Source organism: Panulirus ornatus, chromosome 50, assembly GCF_036320965.1.
Source record: "Panulirus ornatus isolate Po-2019 chromosome 50, ASM3632096v1, whole genome shotgun sequence".
NCBI lineage: Eukaryota > Metazoa > Arthropoda > Malacostraca > Decapoda > Palinuridae > Panulirus > Panulirus ornatus.
In genome coordinates, this window is record NC_092273.1 from 10992587 (window position 1) to 11018773 (window position 26187).

General features: G+C 47.6%; 1 protein-coding gene across 1 annotated transcript in view; it reads right to left on the bottom strand.

Moving 5' to 3' along the window:
- The window catches only part of LOC139764593 (uncharacterized), a 190073-nt gene that overhangs the window by 14743 nt on the left and 149143 nt on the right, over positions 1 to 26187 (bottom strand). Inside the window, exons 7-9 of the mRNA XM_071691431.1 lie at positions 16435 to 16600; positions 4156 to 4312; positions 3428 to 3647 (exon numbers count right to left, since the gene is read on the bottom strand). Of these exons, the coding sequence (XP_071547532.1) occupies positions 3428 to 3647; positions 4156 to 4312; positions 16435 to 16600 (543 nt within the window). The remainder of the gene's footprint in view (positions 1 to 3427; positions 3648 to 4155; positions 4313 to 16434; positions 16601 to 26187) is intronic.

The window sequence follows — 26187 nt, forward strand, 5'->3', positions numbered from 1 at the left end:
GAAAAGAGCTGGGTCGATTGATGATATGGAAAAATAACCCGTTCACGTCGACGGAAGACTAGATACAGAAGCGCATACCGCTTAGCCTACAGATGATCCAGGCTTTTCGATACGCTAAAACGACGCTCGATGATCCTACGTATACGCAAATGTTTATAGCAGGTCATGGGTGGTTCCAACGCTTCAAAAAAAGAAGTCATGATTTTCATAGCGTAATGGTTAGCGATGAGGCAGCAAGTGTCGTTACCGAAGCTGCCAAAGCTTTTAATAAAAGGAAGAGCTGCATATGATAATTGTGGATGAAAAACGTAAGTTGTCTGAAAAGGTTTAAGGTAGGCTAGGCTAAGCTCTGATGCTCGGTAGGTTAGATGAACAGTATTAAATGTATTTCTGACTTACGATATCTTCGACTTACGACGGGTTTATCGGAACATAACCCCATCGTAAGTCGGGGAGCACCTGTACATCCAAAAGTAAAGTTCGGCCTTTAGTTGTACGCTTACGTTAATGCACAGACGCATGTCCTTTGTTAGAATTCGATAACAAGCGTGTCAGCCATTATTCACTAGAGGCATTAGCATCCATCGCCATAAGAATCTCTCACTATACCAACGAGAGCGGTATGCGATCTTGAATGTGCATATAGTCTAGCCTATTTATTATATACACACCACACATGGGGGTATCATGTCATTTCACTTATAGACGTTTCAATCACGTCAGCTAATTGTTATTCATTTCTACCTTCTCTAATCACCGCCGAAATTCTAATATTCTTAATTTCAGTTGCATACAACGCAAGACTAATACATCCATAAACAAAAGAGCAAGGCTGTATTGATGGCCTCTGACCTGATCGTTATAAATCCTGTTGTAGTGGATCAAGCTATTATAACGAAGGGTTCTAACACCATGATTAAGTAAGGATCATTACCGTCATGTCCAAGTGGTTGGTTATGACTGTATTGTATCAACATGTCTCAATGAGCTATAAACTCTTACGAGGCATCTTTTCACATCGCGTTTCAACTTCCTCCTTATAATTCACTCGCCCGAAATAAATGAACAGCGTCAGTATTCTATTCCTGAATCAATATTCCATCAACAAACCGAAACTATTTCTCCAATCACTGTGTCTATTTCACAAGCCTCCCTTCCCCTGATGTCTTGTTTCCCCAAAACACACAAACACACACACACACACACACACAGACAAAATGTCGTTTTACACTACGTCTTCCAGAACCTGGAAATTGCAGTCACTTCTTTTGGCTAATGAACCAACCCTTCAACCCTGTCTAAATTAATGTTAAGTCTTCCCTCCCTTATACCACTACTTAATGTCTCCCAACAGTTCGGTCTAAGGTACCCAAATTCAGTTATCAATCAAAATCACACTTCCCCCAGCGAGTCTCAACAGAAATATCCATTCAAACCGCAAAATTACCCGAGATGACTATTTCTGCTATCAATATTCATGGCTGGTTCCCCCTCCCCCTTTACCCAATTACTGTTCACTCTCGTCTCCTTCCTTCCTTCCTTCCCACTTTATGCTAATATTTCCAATACACCATCTCTCGAGGGAGATAAAGCTGGGGGAGAGGAAGATATTTTGTCAGCGATAGCCTTCGAGATAAGCTTTGGTTTCAGCAGCCGTGTTTGTGAAACAACCGAAAATAAATAAATAAAAAAAAAAAAAACGCGACTTAATCAAGCTTGTTAACCGCCAGTGTCTCAAGAAAGCCATGAAAAGGTAAACGAGTTTCGCTTTAAACACAAGGTAGCAGTAGTAGAGAGAGAGAGAGAGAGAGAGAGAGAGAGAGAGAGAGAGAGAGAGAGAGAGAGAGAGAGAGAGAGAGAGAGATGGTCGCCGCTGCCATCACTGACGGACACCCGGTGATGGCGGGAGCTTGTAATCCCACCCTTAATGCCACTCTACCTGAAAGCTAAAACCTATCAACTCCCCGGTAAGAAGGGCTGGTGCCCCTCTTATCTTGAGGCGAGTAGGCCCTCACGGGTGTGGTCAAGGGCGTAACTGCCATTAACACTAGTCTGTGCTCAAAGTCGCCTTTATATACCTCGACTTTAAGGATGCTTTCTGTTTTACCGTTAGTGCGAGGTGTTACATCCATCTTCCTAGCGAGGAGTGGGAACCTTTTTTTTTTTTTTGTCTTTTATTTAGTTCCTATTTTCTCATAGACATTATTACGAAAAAAAAAAAGAATTACGCATAAACTTAATTCTGAGGCTAATCGATTACGAAAAAAATATGCAGATTGTTTTTCTATGTAATCTGTGATACATAGACCAACAGCGATATTAAAACATACTATTTAACTCCAACAACAGCTATATATATATATATATATATATATATATATATATATATATATATATATATATATATATATACACACACCTTTATGTAGTGACTGAAATTCTAATCATTGACAATATTTCCAGAGTTCACCTTGAAATAAATAGTGAAAAGAAAACGGGCAATGTTTTCATTGCTAAAAGCATTTTCCATTCCACTTTTTTTTTTCCCCCCCCCCCTCTATCCATAATCACGTCTCGCATTATAAAAAAAAAAAACAGTGGACTTTTTCCCAATATAACCAGCTAACTGGACTCTCCATTATCTTCCTCTGGTTACACGAGCAGCTTTTCTTTTTTTTTCTTTTTTAAACAAAATATGCTCAATTCCCCTCCCGTTTCGTCCAAAAATATGGCACGATTACCTTACATTATACGATAGTTTTGTAATCCACTGTAATCACGATACCTCTTTGCTGTAATCGTGCATCTATAATCCCTGTAATCAGACATTTGCTTCTCATTTTTCACGAAATTTTCCCCTCCTAAAACATGACTGTTGTGTCTATAAATACGCGAGGTGTGTTAAGGCTGCCTTGCGTTTATATTTATGCGTTGCGTTAAGGCTGCCATGCGTCTCTATATTCACGCGTTGCGTTAAGGCTGTCATGCGTCTCTATACACACGCGTTGCGTTAAGGCTACCATGCGTCTCTGTACACACGCGTTGCGTTAAGGCTGTCATGCGTCTCTGTACACACGCGTTGCGTTAAGGCTGCCATGCGTCTCTATACACGCGTTGCGTTAAGACTGCCATGCGTGTCTGTACACACGCGTTGCGTTAAGGCTGCCATGCGTGTCTGTACACACGCGTTGCGTTAAGGCTGCCATGCGTCTATATACACACGCGTTGCGTTAAGGCTACCATGCGTCTATATACAAACGCGTTGCGTTAAGGCTGCCATGCGTCTCTGTACAAACGCGTTGCGTTAAGGCTGCCATGCGTCTTTGTACACACACGTTGCGTTAAGGCTGCCATGCGTCGACTCCCCCCCCCCCCCCACAGTCATTCCTCTCCCATTTCCCCTACCGAGGAAGACTCAGAGGCTGACCTGTATTTCATGGACTCCGCTGATATGGAGGACCTGAGCTTCAGGACGAGCACCCGCACCACGTTCAGGAAGAAGAAGAAGCTGATGAGGTTGGAGATGGCCACGGGCGCCCGGATGCACACCCAGAAGATCCACTGCACGTTGTTCACCGTCCAGCAATGCGCGTCGTCCAGCGTGGCCCGGAGGGTGGCCCACAGGCTCACGCAACCCAGCGGCAACCCTGCGAAGGTGAGCGGAGTTACGCTAGATTCCCTTCCGTGTGGGTAAGGGGGGCATACGGGAAGGACAGATGACAGAGGGCCTGATGGTCTATGACGAGGTTATCTGCTGGAGGACAGTACATGAGAAGGACACCTAACAGGAGACCTGATGGTCTATGACGAGGTTATCTGCTGCAGGACAGTACATGAGAAAGACAGATAACAGGAGACCTGATGGTCCATGACGAGGTTATCTGCTGGAGGACAGTACATGAGAAGGACACCTAACAGGAGACCTGATGGTCTATGACGAGGTTATCTGCTGCAGGACAGTACATGGGAAAGACAGATAATAGAGGACACAGAAGACCTGATAAGGCTATCTGCTGAAGGGCACGGATACAATCCTACATTCATTATATACATAAGTATGGAAAGTGAACGGTTTGCGCATGACACAAACATCTCATGTAATATACACACACATACATACAGGACCCTCATGTGTATATACATATACATACTGACCCCATCCGAGGAGGATATAGAGGGTGATGGCGGAGGAGTCGGTGAAGAGGGCCATGAAGATGAGGCTGTGCAGGTACAAGCCCTCCATCAGGAGCCAGGAGTAGTTGGCCAGGATGAAGTACTGCCACACGCTGATCATCAGCTTGCATGTCCAGGTCTGCTGCGGAACAACGCCACGGGTTAGTGGCGGTGGTGGCGGCACATACATAGTGCAGGACAGATGACACAGACAACACAGGAGACCTGCTGACGGTCTAGAACGAGGTTATATATATATATATATATATATATATATATATATATATATATATATATATATATATATATATATATATATATTTCCGTGTGTGGACGTATGTATATACATGTGTATGGGGGGGGGGGGGTTGGGCCATTTCTTTCGTCTGTTTCCTTGCGCTACCTCGCAAACGCGGGAGACAGCGACAAAGTATAATAAATAAATAATAAATATATATATATATATATATATATATATATATATATATATATATATATATATATATATATGAAAGAGGAAATCATATTATATATAAAAAAGGAAATCTTATTATGATGGTAGAGAAGAGGATTGTAAAGCAGGAGACATGTCTCCCTCCCCCCACGCCCACCTCTCCCTCCGGCTCAACGGGAAAAAGACGTGGAAAAAAAAAACATATATGTGTATTATGAAATACTGTGATGAGATGCTAGCATGATAATCTTCCAGGGAAGGGTGGACTGAAAAGAGATCCATGTTAGAAAGACGACATCTGTTCTACGGTTGGATTTTGTGGTGGTGGTGGTGGTTCGCTGTGCGGGAGGGTCTATTGGTGTCGTGATGGTCTCTGAGGTAAAGGGGTCTTATGGTGTAAGAGGCAGTGGTGGTGATGATGCCACAATGTTAGCCCCTGTTAGTCATGATGATGTGGTAAGAAGAAGAAGAAGAAATGGGTTGTTGGGGGACACGATATAATGGTAATGGTACGGTAGGAAGGACGGTACAACACCAGGTAACGGAGGCCAGAGGATCTCTCCAGGTCTGGACACTCCTCACAGTGTGCCTTGCGGCTTAGATTCTTACTACAACAGCAACAGCAACCGTTCCAGTACAGCAGGTTCACATCACAACTTATCATTTCCAGGACGGACGACCACGGGACTGGAACAAAGCCAGCTGCCACACGTAGGAGAGAAAGGTGTCCATACCACAATATTCTCCCAGGGTCATCCTAACCTTAAATATATCCTGCTTTTCATAATATATATACCATAATGTTCTCCCAGGGTCACCCGAACCTTAAGTATATACTGCTTTTCATACTATATATACCATAATATTCTCCCAGGGTCACCCTAACCTTAAATATATCCTGCTTTTCATAATGTATATACCATAATATTCTCCCAGGGTCACCCTAACCTTAAATATATCCTGCTTTTCATAATATATATACCATAATATTCTCCCAGGGTCACCACCATGACCTTGGAAGAATGTATTGCTTTCCTCAATGAATCTTATTCCCGGAATATATAGAACGTGATTCGCTCTTTCTTCTCAAGTCCACGTAAATGCATTCATTAGGGGTTTATACATAATGCCTTTTAGGTCATAATACACTCGCACGCCCCAGGCTAACACACAGTACGGTTCTTACAATACCCAACACCGGTAAGGCGGCGAGGAGGAGGCACACCAGCGACGGTGTGTTCTCGGTTGAACTACACAATAACCGACGTGTTCCCAAGCGAGTTGGAGAACCTTGGAGTCTGACACTGAGAGCCAATCCCCTGATTGGCTATTTTCGCAGCAAAGAGTTTTGACCGGGTTTTTTTTTTTTCTTCTTCTTTTATTTCCCTGTTTGATTACTTGGAGATGAAAACTGAGGAAGAGAGAACAGTGTGTGTGTGTGTGTGTGTGTGTGTGTGTGTGTGTGTGTGTGTGTGTGTTTCGACACCGCTCCAGACTTTCGTGTAAACAAATTAGATTGACGGGACTTTTCCCCAAGCCGGGGCCAGGCCAGGCCAGGCCAGGCCGGGCTGGAATCCAAATCAACCTCCCTCAGCCTCACCTGACAGAGCCAACGCCACCGTCGCAGCTACCTACACCTTGACGCACCAGGTGGATCAAAACACTTGCATGATAATGGCTCTGACGAGCTAATCACCTCGTAAGGTCGTCTATTGTTCTCTCATCTTTGTCGGCGAGGAGAGAGAGAGAGAGAGAGAGAGAGAGAGAGAGAGAGAGAGAGAGAGAGAGAGAGAGAGAGAGAGAGAGAGAGAGAGAGAAGATATCTGGAACTGAATGATTTGTATCAGACAAGACTTGGTAACAGATACAGAACTAAAGTAAGGGTCAGTGCACGTAACATTCCCCTTGATGGAAGTCTTGCCACAATTCCATTGGCTCGTAACTAATGGTTCTTCAGTTCTGGGAATTCATTTCTTTTTCTCTAATTCTGTTAGGCATGATCTACTGGGTAGTATCCACGTTGATTAATGACTGTTTAGTAATTAACTGGTGGTGAAGAGCTAGACCATGTCTTTGGTCGTTCACTTAAGCTGATATCAGCTCTGAAAATGTTGAAATCAGCTCTGAAAATGTTAAAATCAGCTCTGAAAAATGTTAAAATCAGCTCTGAACATTTTAAAATTAACTTTGAAAATGTTAAAATCAGCTCTGAAAATGTTGAAATTAGCTCTGAAGATGTTAAAATTAACTCTGAAAATGTTAAAAATAACTGAAAATGTTGAAATTAACCGAAAATGTTATAATCAACTCTGAGAATGTTAAAAATAACTCTAAGAATGTTAAAATCAGCTCTGAAAAGGTGCTCAAGGACATTCATGGGTTAAACTCCGTCTACTTCAACATCCACTCACCGAGATGGAAGCTAAATACAGGAAGGTCCTTCAAGGCACCTATTGGTAACCAATCCCTGGCATTCTTTAAGGTTAAAGGACTAAGAACAGATGCAGTCACTGACCAGGCACAGTCAACGGTACTGCTGCAAAGTGTGGTGACAACAATCGTACTTACTTCAGGTCTCTATTAGGCAGATTATACTTCGTCACCACATACCACCTAGGACGTTAATTGTAAATTTCCCAGAAGGAGTGACCACAGGCAGCCTATGGCCTGAAGAATAAAGAAAATGATCGTGGAAAATAATTCACGCGATCAAAACATTCTTTTTTGGCTCTCCTCGAGTCTGGAGAAGAAGTGGCAAGGCTCGTGTTGACATTGGACAGAGAGTGTAACTGTGTGTTTGCAAAGGAAGTCTAGTATTTTATTTCTTCTTCACGTATGCAGTGACGCTGTTTCTTGTGGTGAGTGAGTTCACATCCCATTTACGCTACGCCCCCATCCTCAAGATTGCCACAGTAGATCAACTGATGAAGAGGGATCTTAGATGCAACAGAAGGTCTCCCCTAATTGTCTTTTTTTCCCCCCTTTCTTTCATGGAACACATGCATTATCGTCCACCCCAAGAAGGATGGATCACAATCCCTTACCTTTAGGAGACTCAGCGCAGTTACTGGTCTCACTCATGAGCGAGTTACTGCTAAATTTAGCGGATCATAACAAAAGGTCCTTCGTTACGCTTGATCAATAAGTGAATCTTTTTGGCTATTCCCGATGGCTCAAGAGAGAAAGAAAACTCGCCTCGATCTAGAATACCTTTTCTAAACCCATGAACTGTCTCTCTGATAGCTTCACTGTGAATCTCCCTTCTACTCTCTGTATGTGTTCATAGCAATATCAAAAACACTCTGCAGGTCTGAATGTCAACGTGGATGTGATTTCTGACAAGAAGACAGTATCTTAGGGCACACAGTTCTGCTAACAGTGAACCCTACCATCTGACACGGAAGCTTCAGGTCCGACAGTAATACTTGTACCACACACCTGCAACGAATGTGGATCAGGCCTTGTGCTTTACACATCCTGCAGGATCTTCTAGCTACGTACAAATGAGAGTTCAGCAGCGGGGAAGCGCAAATGATATAATTCCTCTTGTAAAGTGAGGGACTAACACGTTAATCCATTCATCAAATTCTCTCGAAGCGAAATGCCCCTTTGAGCTGCTGTCCCTAGAACAAAATACCAATTCAGGAATGTTCTGACTTCCATTCACCTTTGACGGGTTCCTACGACCTTTTCCCAGTCTTAATTTTACCATCGGATGCACCCGGCAACTTAAAATGACGACCGTGTGATGGGGGGAGGGGGAGAGAGAGAGAGAGAGAGAGAGAGAGAGAGAGAGAGAGAGAGAGAGAGAGAGAGAGAGAGAGAGAGAGAGAGAGAGAGAGAGAGAGAGGATGAGGCCCTGGAGAGTGAGTGGGGATGATCTCGAGGGTTGTGATGGGGTGGGAGTGACGATTGGTGAGGTCACATTAAGGGTCGTGGGTCATGACGGCAGTGGGGACGATGGGCGGTGGTCATAACGGCGGGGCGGTGGCTACGCAGTGACTGTGGTACTGGTGCGGTGGGCTGGATGTGGAAGAAATGGGGGTATAGGCTGTTAGTAAGGTGAACTCTGGGGAGGAAGTGGTAATGATATGGCTGAAGCGGCCACTCGTGTGGTGGAGAGTGATAACACAGCTGTGAGAGTGAGTGACGTTGTGACACTAGTAGTGGCGTAGCTCTGTGTGTGTGCATGTGTGTGTGTGTGGTGCTACTATCGAACCACTCACTGTGCGTCGCCACCTCGGAAGAAACATTAGCCCTGTAAGCACGAATAAACAAACATCGAACGTATGGTAGGATATGGGGAAGGAGTGTAACAGAAGATCTGACGGTGGACCTTATCTGCTGCAGGATAACAGAAGGAAGTACTTGGGAAGGATTGAACGCATTTGACCTAACGGTCCAAGAACAGGTTATCTGCTGGAGGAGAGTACATAGGAGAATATAGGAAGGTCAGGTAACTAAAGACCTCGATGGTTCGTGATGGAGGTTAGGTGCTGGAGGACACTACATGGGTACGACAACACTTAACAGAAGACCTGATGGTCCGGTCTATCGTGCTCAAGGAACGTGAATACTTGGTACGCCAGGGACGCGAACTTTCGAAGACACTGGTCCTCAGCCTGTGTGGTACAGTTCGACTATTGCGGTAACTCCACTGGTCACTGGCCCCTATGTAAGTACCCACTAGACATTACCAGGAAACCACCAGACTCAGAAGCCAATATACAATCTCTTTTTTTTCCTGGAGAGTGAGAGTAATCTCCTCGCCACATACTAACAGCTCTTTCGCCGTACCTCCAGAGGATATTCTGATCTTCACCTGAGGCAGACTTCCTCTTTTCTTTTCCACGAATATTCCAGCTCCACCAGGCCAGCTGAGTGTGGCTGATCCTCCTCGTGTTTCTGTTGTAATAGTCTTTCCTGCCACCATGCTGGCCCGCTTAACGTTATGCTACGGAGAGGAGGAGGAGGAGGAGGAGGAGTCGTGGGGGTCGGGGTCTGGTTGTTCGGTCGGTCGACCACACTCACATTCGCCGATGCTCCGAGTGCGTCGCGCGGGAAAGGCTTCAGTGGTGTGCTGCGTCTCTCTCTCTCTCTCTCTCTCTCTCTCTCTCTCTCTCTCTCTCTCTCTCTCTCTCTCTCTCACTGTCCACAACAGTCGACGCTCGCCCTTAGGTCGATCTACCTTCTACCTCCAAACCACCCTCCTTCTCACTCGTCCGTCTACCTCCACCCTTCCCACTCTACCGTCTACCGCCAGACCATCCACCCTCTACTCGCGAGATGACTGGGGTGAGGAACGAGGCGTGTCTCCACGAAACCCCCCCCTAAATGCAGTTCCTCCCGTCGCTGGCGGACATCGTATGTAAAATAGGATGACTATCGGTTTCGAAGCCCGGCGCGTCGGAACAGGGTCGGGGTCGTGTTCACGTCCTTCCGGCCTCTTGCCTCTCAGACGAACTGGTACGCATCCGACTACGGTTAATAAACCCCAGGTCGGATAGTGGGCTCAAGACGCGGTTGGGGGTCGCTTGTTACTGTTCCTTGGTGGGGTGTGGTGGGGAGAGGTGGAGGAAGAAGGGGGGGGGGGGGTAGGTTCGGGAAAGACAGGCTGGGAGGTCGACGAGGGGGAGCAGGTTGAGGAGGGGAGGTGCAGACAGGCTGACTGGTCGACGAGTGTAGCACAGACAGGCTGGCAGTTGGAGAAGGGGGCACAGACAGCCCAGCAGGTCGAGGCGCGAGGCACAGACAAGCTGGCAGGTCGAGGCGAGTGAGGCACAGACACTCTAGCAGGTCGAGGTGCGAGGCACAGACACTCTAGCAGGTCGAGGTGCGAGGCAAAGACACTAGCAGGTCGAGGCGCGTGGCACAGACACTCTAGCAGGTCGAGGCGCGAGGTACAGACATTCCAGCAGGTCGAGGCGCGAGACAAAGACACTCTAGCAGGTCGAGGCGCGAGACAAAGACACTCTAGCAGGTCGAGGCGCGAGACACAGACATTCCAGCAGGTCGAGGCGCGAGGCACAGACACTCTAGCAGCAGGTGGACGAGAGGAGCACATGTGGATGGAAGGGCGAAGGGAGGTGCTACGGAGACGAGGCAGAGACCTACATACATACATACAGACCTACCTACCTACATACATACATACATACATACATACATACATATAGGGGTCTTACCTTGGGCCAGAGATGCTCCCCAGTCTTCATCATTTGGCATGCAACAGAACAAACGGAGTGACTGTACCACCATAGAACTCTCTCTCTCTCTCTCTCTCTCTCTCTCTCTCTCTCTCTCTCTCTCTCTCTCTCTCTCTCTCTCTCTGAAACACCCCCCCCTTCCCCTTACACCTATAAAACCATCACCATACATCAAAGCTCTACCCTCACTTATGAGGCAGATCCTCTGGGCTACAATTAACATTCATGACAAAACAAAATCGGCCCACATCTGACCCGTCCACAGAGAGAGAAAGACAAAATGACCCAAACTATTACCATTGAGAGACAATGGATTTAAATGCTCACCCTCCTCCCTCCCTCCTCCAACCTCCCTTTCTCCCTGACTCCCCCACAGACCAAGGATTCTCAATAAATGAATTGTATATAGAAAAAAGGAATTCGTACAGTGCAATAAAAACATACACACGAGTCTGTCCTTTCATCTAAAGCTCTTCTCTGCGACGCTTCGTTTGTCGCAGTCGCAACGCCGGTTGTTTGTGCTTTGTCGTTTGCGTGACAGAGTGGCGCGTACTGACGTCCCTACTGTACCGCCGCCACCGGTACCGTCGGCGTAAGTACCTGCTTCATCGCCACTTGCGGTAGTTACCTGCCTGTTCCGTCACTGTGGTCCAAGCACGGAGAACCTGCTTCGTGCCGGCGATTAGGGTAAGAGTACCTGCTACTGTATCACCGTTACAGTTGCTATGTAGCCGCTGTAACGCTCCTGGTATCTGTGCTCTTGAGTGCGTCCAGGTTCGAGCTGGCCGTCAAAAACGACAGAGGGGCCCCGAGAACGAACGAGGCACATAGCCAGCACGACAATGCGGCCACAAGGCCACGACGGCACGACCCGAAGGGGTGAGGGATGGATGTGAAGGCCTGGGCCTTTTAACCCCGACACCTCAGAGGGTAAGGCTGTAACACCACTCAAGGGTGGTGGTACTGCCCCGCTCAAAAAGGGGCGATAAATTACACGGAGTTTCGGATGATCGGACCCTTACATAACCACGATGCCACGCACAAGAGACAAGCCACGTCCAATGCCCAGTGTGGGTGTCAACAGGACAGCCACAGATACACAGACACACACACACACACCCTCAAATCGAGTGTCCCCCCCCACTCGCAGTATACGTCACCAGTCGGAACTGAGCCACGTAACTGATCTCTTAAGGCGATTTCCGAAGCATCCAATCCTCTTCTGGGCCACGCTGCAGCCCCCAGCTTTGTTCTGAGCTGCAGGATTGACAGCCACTCGTTTCGCCACCCGACTGTTCGAAAATGAAAAAAAAAAGGAAAGACAAAACACTGTCGCTTCGAGTAAAATCCACCCGGCGGTAAGCCTTTCCAGCGAAGCTGACCGCGGCATAGGCGAAAGTTCAGATGCCAAGGCGTTTCAATGCTGCCTGGCTGGCTGGCTGGATAAAGCTTAAGCGTTTTTAACCCGTAAGCATACGAGCCCAGGAGAGTCGACCCAGAGCTGAGAGTTATTCATCACAGCCGTTCATCTCACCAGAATCTTTTTAGGTATGGTGATCTCGCGCGTGTGTTCTTCACGTGAGTTAGGCTCAGATCATGTCCACAGAGGCCATTCTGAATGCTCGACGTACGCAAATTAGGCGTATACTATTTGCTCGTCGATTTGGATAATGTCGCTCATGGCTCGAAATCACGACCGAACACGGATGATCCGCCCATGTAAAAAAAAACCTTGTTACCCCTTCCCCCCCTTTACAACTGTGAACCATTCAGACAGACCCTCAGCTGTGGTGACTGGCGGAAGGAAGGCAGACTCACACACACACACACACGCCGATTGGACGCGCGAGGCACAGATCATGATGTTCTGAGGGCGAGGGAGATACAGAGACGCCGAGGGGGACTGGGGGGGCAGTGGGAAGCAAGCTCTTGGCGCCACGAGAGAGAGAGAGAGAGAGAGAGAGAGAGAGAGAGAGAGAGAGAGAGAGAGAGAGAGAGAGAGAGAGAGAGAGAGAGACCTTGCCCATTTCTGTTTCCACTTTGGAGGGAAATTCCCACAGCACGCGCCGGGCCCCCCTTTTTCTTGCCATGCCTCTAAGTAACACAAAACTCGTCCAACCCCACACTTTACGTCCAACCCCACACATTATGTCCAACTCCACACTTTAGTCCACCCTACAATTTGGTCCAACCCCCACACTTTACATACAACCCCACAATTTAGTCCAACCCCAAAATTTGGTCCAACACCACACTTTACGTCCAACCCCACACTTTACAGGTCCTGCCTCGAACCTGGGATAGGACTACCGCGCTGTTACTTGCAAAATCCAATAGTAAAGTCTCGATACCCACAGGCAGAATTCTGAACTAGTTTTAATGTACTAGTTTACGTACTAGTAGTAACTGAACTAGTTTTAATGCACTAGTTTACGTACCAGTTGTAACTGAACTAGTTTTAATGCACTAGCTTACATACCAGTAGTAACTGAACTAGCTTTAATGCACTAGCTTACGTACCAGTAGTAACTGAACTAGCTTTAATGCACTAGCTTACGTACCAGCAGTAACTGAACTAGTTTTAATGCACTAGCTTACGTACCAGTAGTAACTGAACTAGTTTTAATGCACTAGCTTACGTACCAGTAGTAACTGAACTAGTTTTAACGCACTAGTTTATGCACTAGTACTAACTAAGTTCCGAGGGCAGTGAGTGAGTAATAATGGCGTTGACCTCTGACCCAAAGTCAACCAGACGCTGTCGTCAGTCAGTCAGTCAGTCAGTCAGGGACGGAGCAGAGATTCTCTCATCGCACCACAAGACCGCTGACGAATCAGCACCGACTTCGACGGCACAAGGGCCGCCATTAGATCAAAGCACCGAACGCGTTCGTCCTACGGCTGGCAGCCGATAACCTCCCCTTGCCAAAGACAAACTTCAGCATTTTTTCATGTTACCTGAACCTATCCACTAGATTTAAAAAAGCCCACGTTACGATCCTCTGCAATTAAGGAGGTATGAAAGTACTCCTCCGTCCATTTGCAAATTACATTATAATGTAATAGACACTGCTATTCTAGTTACATTTACCATTATGGGGCTTAAAGCATATGCTCCTCACGGCAGCCAACACAAATGTAATTAGAGTGGATGAACCTTGTTATGAAGAACATGATCTATGCTCCACTCCACAGCCATGTTATCCACGACACCAGGATAAACAGAGGAGGCTGCTAGGTGTTCACAGACCACGATGGAATCCTTTTAGGAACGGGACAGACTTCATCTGAGTCCCAACGGGAACGGGACAGACTTCATCTGAGTCCCAACGGGAACGGGACAGACTTCATCCGAGTCCCAACGGGAACGGAACAGACTTTATCTGAGTCCCAACGGGAACGGGACAGACTTCACCCGAGTCCCAACGGGAACGGATCAAACTTCTGTTGAGTCCCGTTCGTAAGGGAAAAAACTTACAACTGTTTCCCACTGAGAACGGATCAAACTTTAAACGAGTCCAGCCGGGAACGGAACGGACTTCAAACGAGTCCCACTGGGAACGGAAGAAATTTCGACGGAGTTCCACTTGGAAAAGAGCAGGGATGGAGGAAGAAGGAGAGAGGTGGAGTGGTTAGAATACAATAAGCAAGAAGAAAACGGAGGAACAGAGAGAAGACAACAACCAATGGAAATAAACAAATAGGAGAATTCTAAACAGAGACGACAAGCGAAGAGTAAACAAACACATGGGAGACGGACAAAAACTTAAAAAAACAAAACTCACACAAAAAAAGACAAGAAATATAGGGCGATGGAAGAGATTAAAGGCCCAGGAACGGCAGGAGAGGGAGGGAGAGAAGAAAGGAGGGAGGGAGTAGAAGTGGGTAGGTAGGGAGGACTCAGAGAGGAGGTTAAGATGACTTTGAGGTTGAGGGGTGAGGTAACCCCACCTCAAGTCCCAGGGAGGGACGCGGGACACCCGGAGAGCAATCGAGTTCTGCTGGTAATGAAAACGTGGCAGCCAAACGCTGGGATGGGGGGGGGCCAGGGAGTGAATTGTCAATTTTCTTCTGCGGCCGAGTTTATCTTCCTCCTGCAGGAGAAGTAGGAGGAGGATGAGGAAGAAGAAGAAGAAGAAGAAGAAGAAGAAGAAGAAGAAGAAGAAGAAGAAGAAGAAGAAGAAGAGGAAGAGGAGGAGGAGAGGCAGTACCTACTCCACGAGAACCAACGACAACAGGATTTTGCAAGGAGGGCAAGGGTTATAGCGCGCAGCGCTCACCGCACGTCTTGTTTGGTGTGTGTGTGTGTGTGTGTCGGGAGAGACGCCCTCAGCTTCACTACCCTGTCTCTACCACAGGTTTGTATCTGGTCGGCAGTAATCACTTCGCTACGGGTGACCTGATCTCCCTCTTCTCTGGTCTCTCCGTGCACTTCCCCCAGCCAGCCCCAGACATGTCCGTCGCCTCACTCCCCCCCAACCTCACCCCTCCCTCTCTCTGCCTCACCCAGACCGTACCTTTCCCCCCCAAAAGCGTCAAATCGCTCCCTCCAGCCTGAACTCACCCATCGTGTTACTGTGGGGGACAGGGCAAGACAAATGGAAAGTCTCCCACTCGGGGTCACAGTGACAACAATGGAACCCAGGCAAGTCACCATGTGTATGCTTGTATCGTCCGTGGACCAGAGGGCGGCTGTGTACACACACACACACCTTCGTTACCCTCAGTAACCTGTCAATGAACCACGTTCCAATACCTGGCGCTTCTCGCTGGGAACCGCTGTTTCTGATGAGGCCAGCACCTCAAAGCAAAACGGGCGGACCCAATTCTTACTTACTGGCCTCGCGATATTCGGGAACACAGACAAGAATGTACTGTTATGTCCTCGTGGACAAAGGTACGAACCCGGGTCGCGGCAGTTGATACACAGTCAACCCAGCTGTTCATCCTCCTCATAGGGGGTTAGTCGACAAACTGGGGAAGTTGGGCTCTCTCTCTCTCTCTCTCTCAGGATATCTATCAAATCTGGGGCACCAACGTTGTGCCGCGTTTCGTGCGACGAAGTATAATGAGAACATCTGATTATTTTCGTGTTAATTATTCCTTAACTCTGTCATATATCACTTCACTCTTCCAGCCTCACTGCATTCCCGTAGCCTCATCTCACTCCCTAAACCTCACCTCGCTCTCCCAAGCCTTCCCTCACTCTCCCAAGCCTTCTCTCACTCTCCCAAGCCTTCCCTCACTCTTCCAAGCCTTCCCTCACTCTCCCAAGCCTTCCCTCACTCTCCCAAGCCTTCCCACACCCTCCAATCCTCATCCCGCTCTCCTGATCCTTCCCTCATTCCCCAGTCCTCACTTCATTCCCCCCAGCATCACCTCACACTCTCCCGATCCTTCCCCTCACTCCCCAATCCTCGCATCGCTCCCCCAGCATCACCTCACACTCTCTCGAGCTGTCCCTTAATCCCAATCCTCAATTCTCACCCAGCATCACCTCACACTCTCGAGCTTTCCCCTTAAATCCCCAATCCTCACCTCACACTCCCCTATCCTCACCCGCCTCCCCCAAGCCTCACTTGCCTCCCCACCCAGCCTCACCTCGCTCCCGTCGTTGAAGTAAGGCTCCCCGTCCTGCAGCTGGAAGTTCTGGGGGAGGGCGATGCCGTCCATGAGCAGGGACGACTTGAGGAGGACGACCAGCGCGCGCAGCATGAACGACCCGAAGAGGTGCAGGTGCAGCAGGTTCCTCGGGCACCGAAGCTTCCTGGAAAGACAACAACAGAGAGGAGGAGGAGGAATTCCAGGATCAAAAACCGATGGATAATAATGATCTACAATTCATCATCTAATTAAGCAAGCACACTAACAAGAATTTCCTCTTTAAAAAAAAATATATAATCTGGCGGTGTATATAAATGAAATAAAAAAGGAAACTGCGTGGACAAATAACTTTAAAAAAAACATCAATTGGATCGAATGATTTTGAGGAAGGTTTGAGGCCCTGCCTTGAAAAGGCTCTCATCCTAACGAGCCTTAAGAACCATACTTGGTTGCTCGAAGACCACTAGAGGTATTCGACATGCGGGGGAAGACATCTTGGTGTTCCCTAGCGTTGAGAGGACAGAATACTTGAAATCAATGTTACGGTAACGACTGAATCTTCTGCGGCGACGTGATCCAGATAATGTCGTGTCACATAAACAACTGCTAAACCGTATATGCCACGGCACAAGCGAATCTAAATGGGATCCGATGAACAGCCAACCACATGACAATGTTTAGGGTACGTAATTTTGTATAAGATTAGGAAGCAGCAGCAGCATTTCCTGCTTCCCTACCAGATATCTCCCTTTGACGTCACTACACCCACATATCCATTCTACGAAGGTTCCATTGGGTGTAAAATGTAAAAAGAGTTCTCAAGTTTACGATTATTTTCCATTAGGTGTAAAATGTAAAGAGTCCTCAAGTTTACGACTATTTTCACAGGTATGGGGAGAGCGAGGATGAGGATAATGACCACCATTACGAAGAGATAAGTGGACAAGATGTGTCGAACTAAAACTTCCTCATCGTTCGAGATGTATCCGAAAGTTTGCTCACTCGAAAGTGATCTCAGGTCTTCCTGGGACAATCTTAAGCTTTGAAGATTATACCGGTGGTCTCCCAATACACACACACACACACACACAGACACACACACACAAGACTGAAGGGCAAGAAGGTGGACGAAAGGCATCTGAGGTGTGCTCTCGATGGCCACGAACAGGATACGAGCATGTTCCAGCCTTCCCTCCGACACAAGAGGCTGTATATTAATCTACAAACACACTACTGTTGCGGGATCACCTGACTACCCACCCCCCAACCTCCCTCTCTCTCACACGTCTCCCTCAAGTGCCCTTGGAGAGGTGGTGGGGTTGTGGGTGAGGGGGAAGTGTGCCATCCCTTTATGCCACAGGGAAGACCCGTCCTCACCACAGTAGCCACGCACCTTACCACCCACCCTCAACCACCCAAGCCGACCTCCACCGCACCGGCAATAACTTTGGCCGGGCGATTCTGGTCTCCCCCAACCCACCACTCCAAGGATAGCCAGAATTTTTCCAAGTCTTCCCAGCAGCCGCCGTCAAGTGGTGGTGGTTGTGCACGGGGGGCGGGTTGCGAGGAAGAGAGGGACGCAGGGGACGGTGAGGGAAGGACGCGAGCTGGAGAGGTTCAGGCGATGGGAGACGAGTGGAACGTGGGCTGTGGAGAAGGAAAGTGGGAGGAGGGACGGGAGAGGCATGGGTTAGGAGGAAGGAAGGAAGGAAGGAAGGAAAGAAGAGAATGAAGGAGGGAAGGAGTTTCGTGAGGGTGAGAGGTGTGTGTGTGTGTGTGTGTGTGTTGTGTGTGTGTGTGTGTGTGTGTGTGTGTGTGTGTGTGTGTGTGAGATGAAGAAGATTGGAATCCATTATGACATTAGGGGGGCGCTGGAGGTGCTCGGTGGGTGACGCCCGCTGCACTGGCTTGGTAGTCGCGGCTACGACTAGAAACCTACGCTATAATCTACCGTTCTTCCTCATCCAGGCACGCAATGTCATCATCTACCAGATTTAAGGAAAGTATATATATATATATATATATATATATATATATATATATATATATATATATATATATATATATATATATACATATATACACACGTGAAGGTGAAATCGCACTTCAGTAGTTCATACAAATCTAACATGTAATCTTTCTATGCATGTGGCACAACATGTTTCGTGGAGACAATCCACCTCATCAGGTGCCAGTACTTAATAAAGTTATTCCAATCCCAACATCACACTTGGTTCCTGCTGTACAACTCCAGTCCATCTAGGCGCAGCACTGTCAGCTACGTCTGGTCGTAACCCTTGGCGGGCATTGGCCAGCGTAGCTGGGTGTGTCATGAACTTTTTTTTTTTTCATGTTTTTCGTGTTTTGTCAATTCTCTCATAATGATTTGGTTAATACTAGGAGAGGGGGGGGGGGTTAGAAATGCCTGGAGACAGATCAGAGCCCTTCCTAGCGTTAAGCAGATCACACTGAGGAGAGTGTGGCAAGAATTGATCACTCTCGGTGAAGGCAGAGAAGGGTGTCTTTGATGGTATAGTAGTCCCGACGGCTATGTGGGGGTGTGAGGCGTGGACCATAGATAAGGGGAAAAAAAAAAAGAGTACGATGTGGATGTGTTGGTGATGAAATGCCCGAGGACAACATGTGGTATGAGGAGCGTCGGTCAAGTAAGGAAAAACGATAGGGTAAAAGCGAGGTGAGGTAGTAAGAAGAGTCCAGTTGATAAAGCTGAAGGCAAGGGGGTGTGGGTGCTGCATGAGGAAAGGACGAGTGAGGCAGGGCTGCCTGAGAGGTCATACCCGTCAGAAGTGGAGGGAATAAGGAGGAGCGGGTGACAAAAGACGAGAGGGAGGGACGGACGGAGCGAGAGATGCTTTTGAGTGACGAGGGACTGAGCATGCAGGAGGGTGTCAGGCGTGCACTGGATAGACCGAACTGCATCGATGTGGTATACAGGGGGCGACGTGCTGTCACTGGGCTGAACCAGGGAATACGAAGCAGTCAGGGAAAAAAAATTACCGGAGAGGTCTGTGGGGACTGGATATGAATGGGAAGCACTGGTCATGATGCATGTGAACAAATGAGGCCGTTCTTCGTCTTCTTTTTTTCCCTGGCGCTGCCTTCCTACACGCGAAACGGCGGACAACCACAGGAAAGTACCATGGGTATAAGTGAGCGAATCTAGTCAGAAACCTAAACCAGCGCAACCAAGCTCAACTGACTTAGGACTTGTGGTACAGCTGTGTTATAGACGTGACAGCTTTTATATCCACATCTATTTAGCCCCCAAAAAACATCACCTCGCGGCTTTCATAAGAATCTCCGACTCCCTATTGTTCACCTCATCAGTTCTGAAAACTACTTTTCATTCACGTTATACACTATGGTTATGACACATTGTATGCAGTCCTCGCGTCCATTACCTTTCACAACAGAGACTAAAACAACGGGAACATGAAAGTCTACTCGGCGCACAAGAGCCGAAATTTTACCAACAGAATTTAAAACGCGTTTTCTAAAAGCACATCCGCTGGGGGGGAAGTCTACAGCAAAATGGAATCTAACGGCAAAAATGTTGCAGTTGGTCAAAGTGGCGCCGTGTGATGGAGAGGACCAGGACAGCGTGTGGTCCTCTTAGCGTTTGTTCGCGGGCGTGTGTCTCGTTCTTTTGCCGCGGGGAGGCGATGTGCCTTTACCCATAACGGATTGAAAAACAGTCTGGTGTGGAGGGTGTGTGTGTGTGTGTATGGCTAGGGTACACAGCCCGTGATGAGTGGGCTAGGGGGTTTCTGCGACAGTCGAACACCCCGATATTCGGTGCTTGCTGTCAGTTTACGAGCTCAAGAAGCGATATACTGAAAGAGGAAAATGATGATAAACGACTGGCCATGGGAAGTGAACGTCAAGAAAGCATTGAGGAGCGTAAAGTGCGGGTCCGGACGTAGATAAACGAGAGCGGTCCACTTTTCCCCGGGGCTCGTTGTCGTGTGCGGACGTGGTCTCTTGCGTCTCTCCACGACCGCAAGGCGAGAAGAGAGGTCCACAAACTAACTCCTATACCTTTATGGGTATATCAGAACGCGGGAAAACAGTCCGATACAAAATAATGTCTGTAAAATGTCGCAGACTGAAGCATCTAGTCGCAGTGAACAAGAACTTCTGATCTGGCATCTCCTGCAGAAGGGACAAGAGTGCGAGTTATTCTAAAGGCGGTTCTGCCTGCTGGCTGACACGTCCGATCTCGTGGATTCTACTGCATTTACAGACTTCGTCTTCGTGCTTTCTGGTCGTCAAGGAGAGTTTGATCTCTTCCTTCCTCGTGGTCGTGAACATACCACCGAACAAGAGCCATCGACTTGGTCCCCATGAGTTATTACCTCGCCAGGCGAAAACCACTACGTCTTTGCACTACTTGACCCCATCTCACTGAGGATGTCCGTCCCCCCTCAACTCTCCCCCACGTTCTCCTCCTCCTGTGTCACCGCCACCTTAGTCAACCCTCAGCCTCACCTTCGCTTTCGAAAGAGCTCGATGATCGAATCTTTTCATCCCAGTATAATGTGAGATCACTCCGGGGAAGGAGGGTGAGGAGGAGGAGGAGGAAGAGGACCTCCACCTGCACAAGAAGACTGCCTCCTCCCTTCAGACGTCTCTACAACCATGGCGCTGCGGAGGGAGGCGTGTTGAAAGCCGTGGTTCACTGTACAAATCCAACTTTCTTCTTTTAAGACATAAGAATAGGCGGCGTTTGAGTGGGCCCCCAGGTTGGGGACAGAGGGACGGGAATGGGATGTGTTTGCTCAGGTATATAGATCAGATGTTCAGTTTGCCATAGGTGTCTTGCAGGAGCAAACGAATGTGGTTGTGAGTCGACACATCGAAGTCTGCTAGTCTTATATCACGGAGGACAAGTCGCATGAACAGCCTAAGGTCAGAGACTGCAGGTCCTCTGTCACGTCAGAGCCTTCAGGCCCTCTCTAACGCTAGAGCCAGCAGGTCTTCTGTCACGTCAGAGCCTTCAGGTCCTCTGTAACGCTAGAGCCATCAGGTCCTCTGTCACGTTATAGCCTTCAGGTCCTCTGTAACGCTAGAGCCAGCAGGTCTTCTGTCACGTCAGAGCCTTCAGGTCCTCTGTAACGCTAGAACCAGCAGGTCTTCTGTCACGTCACAGCCTTCAGGTCCTCTGTAACGCTAGAACCAGCAGGTCCTCTGTAACGCTAGAACCAGCAGGTCCTCTGTTACGTTAGAGCTTTCAGGTCCTCTGTAACGCTAGAGCCAGCAGGTCTTCTGTCACGTCAGAGCCTTCAGGTCCTCTGTAACGCTAGAACCAGCAGGTCCTCTGTAACGCTAGAACCAGCAGGTCCTCTGTAACGCTAGAGCTTGCAGGTCAGCTTAGCTTCAATTATGATCTTTCCATACCCGAGCCTCGCACTCTGGATTAACATAAACCTCGTCAAATAAAACATCAGAAAGTTGCAATCGTAAGTAACCACTTCGATTACGTCATAATAAGGAAGCAGGTGAAGAGCCTGGCATGGAATCTGAAACGAACCTCTAAAACCAGTAATGGGTCGTGTCCACTTATGTCTCAGGTCATCCTGGGATATTACACGCCCCGATCACCTGCGGTCTAAACCTACATCAATGGGGTCTGGACTTAAACCCCTTTTGGACTTGGTTCTTACACCTCCTTGGTTCAGATCCGTCACATGGGATCAGCATTTTTCTTTTTTCCCTTATAACCCTGACTCATTCGAAGCACCTGTGGCTCATTCCCCTCTGACATCCTTAACGATGGTATGAAACAGTCCAAACCCCCCCCTTTTTTTTCGTATGTGATCTCACTCACCCACGACACAAGTGTGCTTACGAAATAATACGTCAACTGCCTATCGACTCCTTCAGGAGGACGGAATCGAACCCTTGGTCTCGACGACCTGACCATCCACCCCAGACTTATTGGTCTGGACCACAGGGGGAGGAGGACCATTCCCTCGAAACCTAAAGTCAGCATTGTCGTTCCTTCGAGAGGGCCTTTGCCGTCAGCTTAAAGCACGCCTCACGGGCCACAACAGACCCCTACACACTATACAAGCGCTTGTTCAGGTAAGCACTGAAGGCAGTCTGTGAGGTTCGCACCACAGCAACAACCATTCTGGCTTTCTTCCTATCTCTGGCGTGGTGTCCCCGGGGGAGGAGGCGCCCTGGTTGAGTGGTAATGCTACGTGACAAGAGGACGTAACATGGCCGCAGGTCCTTGCTTAATCAGACGTCCCTCGAGCAGGAGGTCCTGACACGCTGGACTCATATGGCGTGCGGCCAGTTAATGATGGAGCGGTGAACCACAAACTGGTTAGTGGAGCAGCTCAGGCCATGGTGGAGCTGTCATTGGTGGAGACAGATGCCCCTCCACCTCTTCCTCCCCTCCTCTCTCTCTCTCTCTCTCTCTCTCTCTCTCTCTCTCTCTCTCTCTCTCTCTCTCTCTCTCTCTCTCTCTCTCGTAAATCACATCTTTTATACTCGTCTGTAATCTACTGAATTTTGATTCCGTGTTACGGATCGGTTTCTGACGCAAAGCCCCACTCAGCGAGCTGGTCATTTTTCTCTGAAACACACACACACAAACACACACACACACACACACACACAAATCCCACACACATTTATGAAGCTGTGAAATAATAATCATAAAAAACGTAAGCGTTTGTTTCGCTTATACCTTCAGAGTGAACCCTTTGGCGAGGATCAACTCACAGCAACAAAGCCTCACCAAAGGTGACTTTTCACTCGCGGCTTGACCTAGAGTAGGCGGAATTCGGTATATAATCATGTATTTTTTTTTTCTATACCTGAATTACCCTCCCCAGCTTTGTAAGCCACTGTCAATAAACATCTCTATTATCATCATGTGTCATTTATAACCTACTGAAACCGGGGCTCACCATCCACAACAGCCAAGGCTCTGAAGACCACTTCAGTGTGGCCCGAGTTCATCCCGTTGACGGTACGTCGGCCCCCGTATACCACGCGGCTCCACTTCCATCTACTCTGCACTCGGGTACAGCGGACAGAGCTCACAGCTTAAACGTGTCTCCATTTTATAAAATACGTTTATAAATGTTCGATAAGCTAGCGCAACAGCTGCATAATACACACACACACACACACACACACACACACATATATATATATATATATATATATATATATATATATATATATATATATATATATATATATATATATATATATATATCCTGTTATGATCTGGAGGGTGTAAAAAGCATTTAACTGGTGGCACTGCCCTTCGTTTGAACGAAGAAGGGGAAAAAAAAAGAGAGGAATGAATGATTCTGTTTGGACGCGATAACGCTGTGTTTTAAGACAGACAAGCGTATCCTGAGGGATTAGAAATGGGGTTGGCAAATGGCATAAAACTCTGGGGAGAATAATCCCTCATATTTTTCGAGGGAAAAGTCTTTGAGTCCGTTGACATGATCTGTAATTCTGCAGAAGCAGGGAAGGTTTCGTGTTACTTCGACGACCTGCTACGAGATGCTGCCAAAACGGGAGCAGGGCTAGCGCGTAGCGATCACCGCTTCTCTTGTATGATGTATTATATCATCCCTCTACGCCGCGATCCCCACCTCGAGAGAGTAATCGTCTGTTCAAGGTTTATTCTGGAACTGTGTGGTCTTTTAGGTCAAGGGTCTTGTGGCCTTCTGGGTCGTGGTCTTCCTGGACTTGTGGTTTTTCCAGGTCTCGTGGTCTTCATGATCTCTGGACGTGTAGTCTCTTGGAGACCACGGAGACGCATTCTCACACATATGATGGGTTAACGCGGGGAATTGGTCAGAGCGACCCTGTCCTTTTTTTATACTTCCTCCTCCTCCTCCTCCTCCTCTTTCTTTTCCGTGCTCAACGCCGCAACAATATTTTACATCGAGTTTCATTAGACTAAGTGAGGCAGTGCTGGAGTTCTTTGGCCAAACAGAATTGCTAATTGTGTCGTCCACTCCGCTCAAATACGGTCATACCTTCTGTTTTTTTTTTTTTTTTTTGTGCGGACAGCGCCTGTCATCTCTCCCTCTCTCTCTCTGCTAAGTAATGAACTCCCTTTTCGACTTTCCTACATGCTTGTCTCTGCCGTCTTTGTGACGCAGTATCAGGGACGCGCGAACGCAAGGCTTCGTTCGCACGAATCCACTTTGTATCCGTCGCGCATAACGTACAGCGAACAGAGCCTTCTGCCCAGAGATAGACACCTCATTCTACTGCCGTAGTTTACCTCGGCCAGGGTCATATGTCCTAGTTCGGTTCGTCTGGCAGTACGTCGCCCACCATATGCCGCATCTATCATACTTTCTTTATCATCTCCTCCCGTCTGATTACCATATCTACCCCCTTCTTCGTTATCCTCTATTATCTCTATCCCACTAGTTATTATATATATATATATATATTATTTTATTTTTTTATTTTTATATATATATTTTCGTTATACGTTCAGTAGCAAGAAAGAAAGAATGACCCCCCATAACATTACATACACTAAACAAAATATATACCTTACGCAACTTTCTTGGTTTCCCTCTTCTTTCAAGCAGCTCTATCCCCTGAAGTCATCCATCTACGCACGTCCACACAACTCCAAGACTCTTCTCTTCTCCTCCTTTCCCCTCTCTCTGTTCGCCCGATCACACAATCTTTTCATCTCTCTCTTTCCCTTTCCTGTGGCTCCTGTCTCCGTACATCCACTCCTGAAAATAGTCTTGATTCAATCCTGCAAAAATGAAGTAGCATAAGAGGGAAAGAACAAAACACACTCTTTGACGTACAACCTGCCTTTTAAAACAATCTTCATTGTTGGACGACTTGCAGGGTACGAGAGATCCAACTTAGCGTTGGAGAAGCAGACATCCAACTGTCATCGGCACTCCTCCCGCGCCACAGTAATCATGCCACGCTACGACCATACTGCTGGTACTGCCACTACCGCTCAAACACAGTTGTTGGACCAGCAGCATCTCGAATCCAAATAATAGGAGCAAAATGAACGAAATTTCGCCGCCTCGCCTAGCCAAATATTTCTGCTTGCAGGTCATCCGGAGACATCCACTTGCCCTTCCCAGTTCCAAACACTTCACTTCTCCACTTTCTCATCACAACTCACACTCACCATGACTTGACCTCACCACTACTTACTATACCTTCTCATTATCTAATCACTCAACTTCTTCTCACAACTTACCAACATCAGTACACCGTTTCTAGCACTACAAATCACACTGCTGCTACTACTACTAACAACAATTCGCAAATACACTTACCAACTCTCTCCCAACAACTCATACCCCTCTACGAGACTTGAAATGTGAATGAGCGATTATGAACCACATCCATAAACAGATAACAACCGAAGTTGACTTAAACCTGGCTGCCATACACTGAATCCCTTCCTCCATCATACGACGCACTACAACTGAACTTAAAATAACTCCTACGAATAAAATTTCCCCCCCCATCTTAGCCCCCCTATGCTGCTTCCCAACTAACAATCAGAGTCTTATCAAGCCTAATATGAGGCGTCTGGCCGAAGAATACAAATCCATTTGCTTTTCTAAGTATTTCTCACATACATTCTTCAAAGCAAACACCTGATCCCACACATCCTCTACCACTTCTGAAACCGCACTGCTCTTCCCCAATCTGATGCTCTGTACATGCCTTCACCCTCTCAATCAATACCCT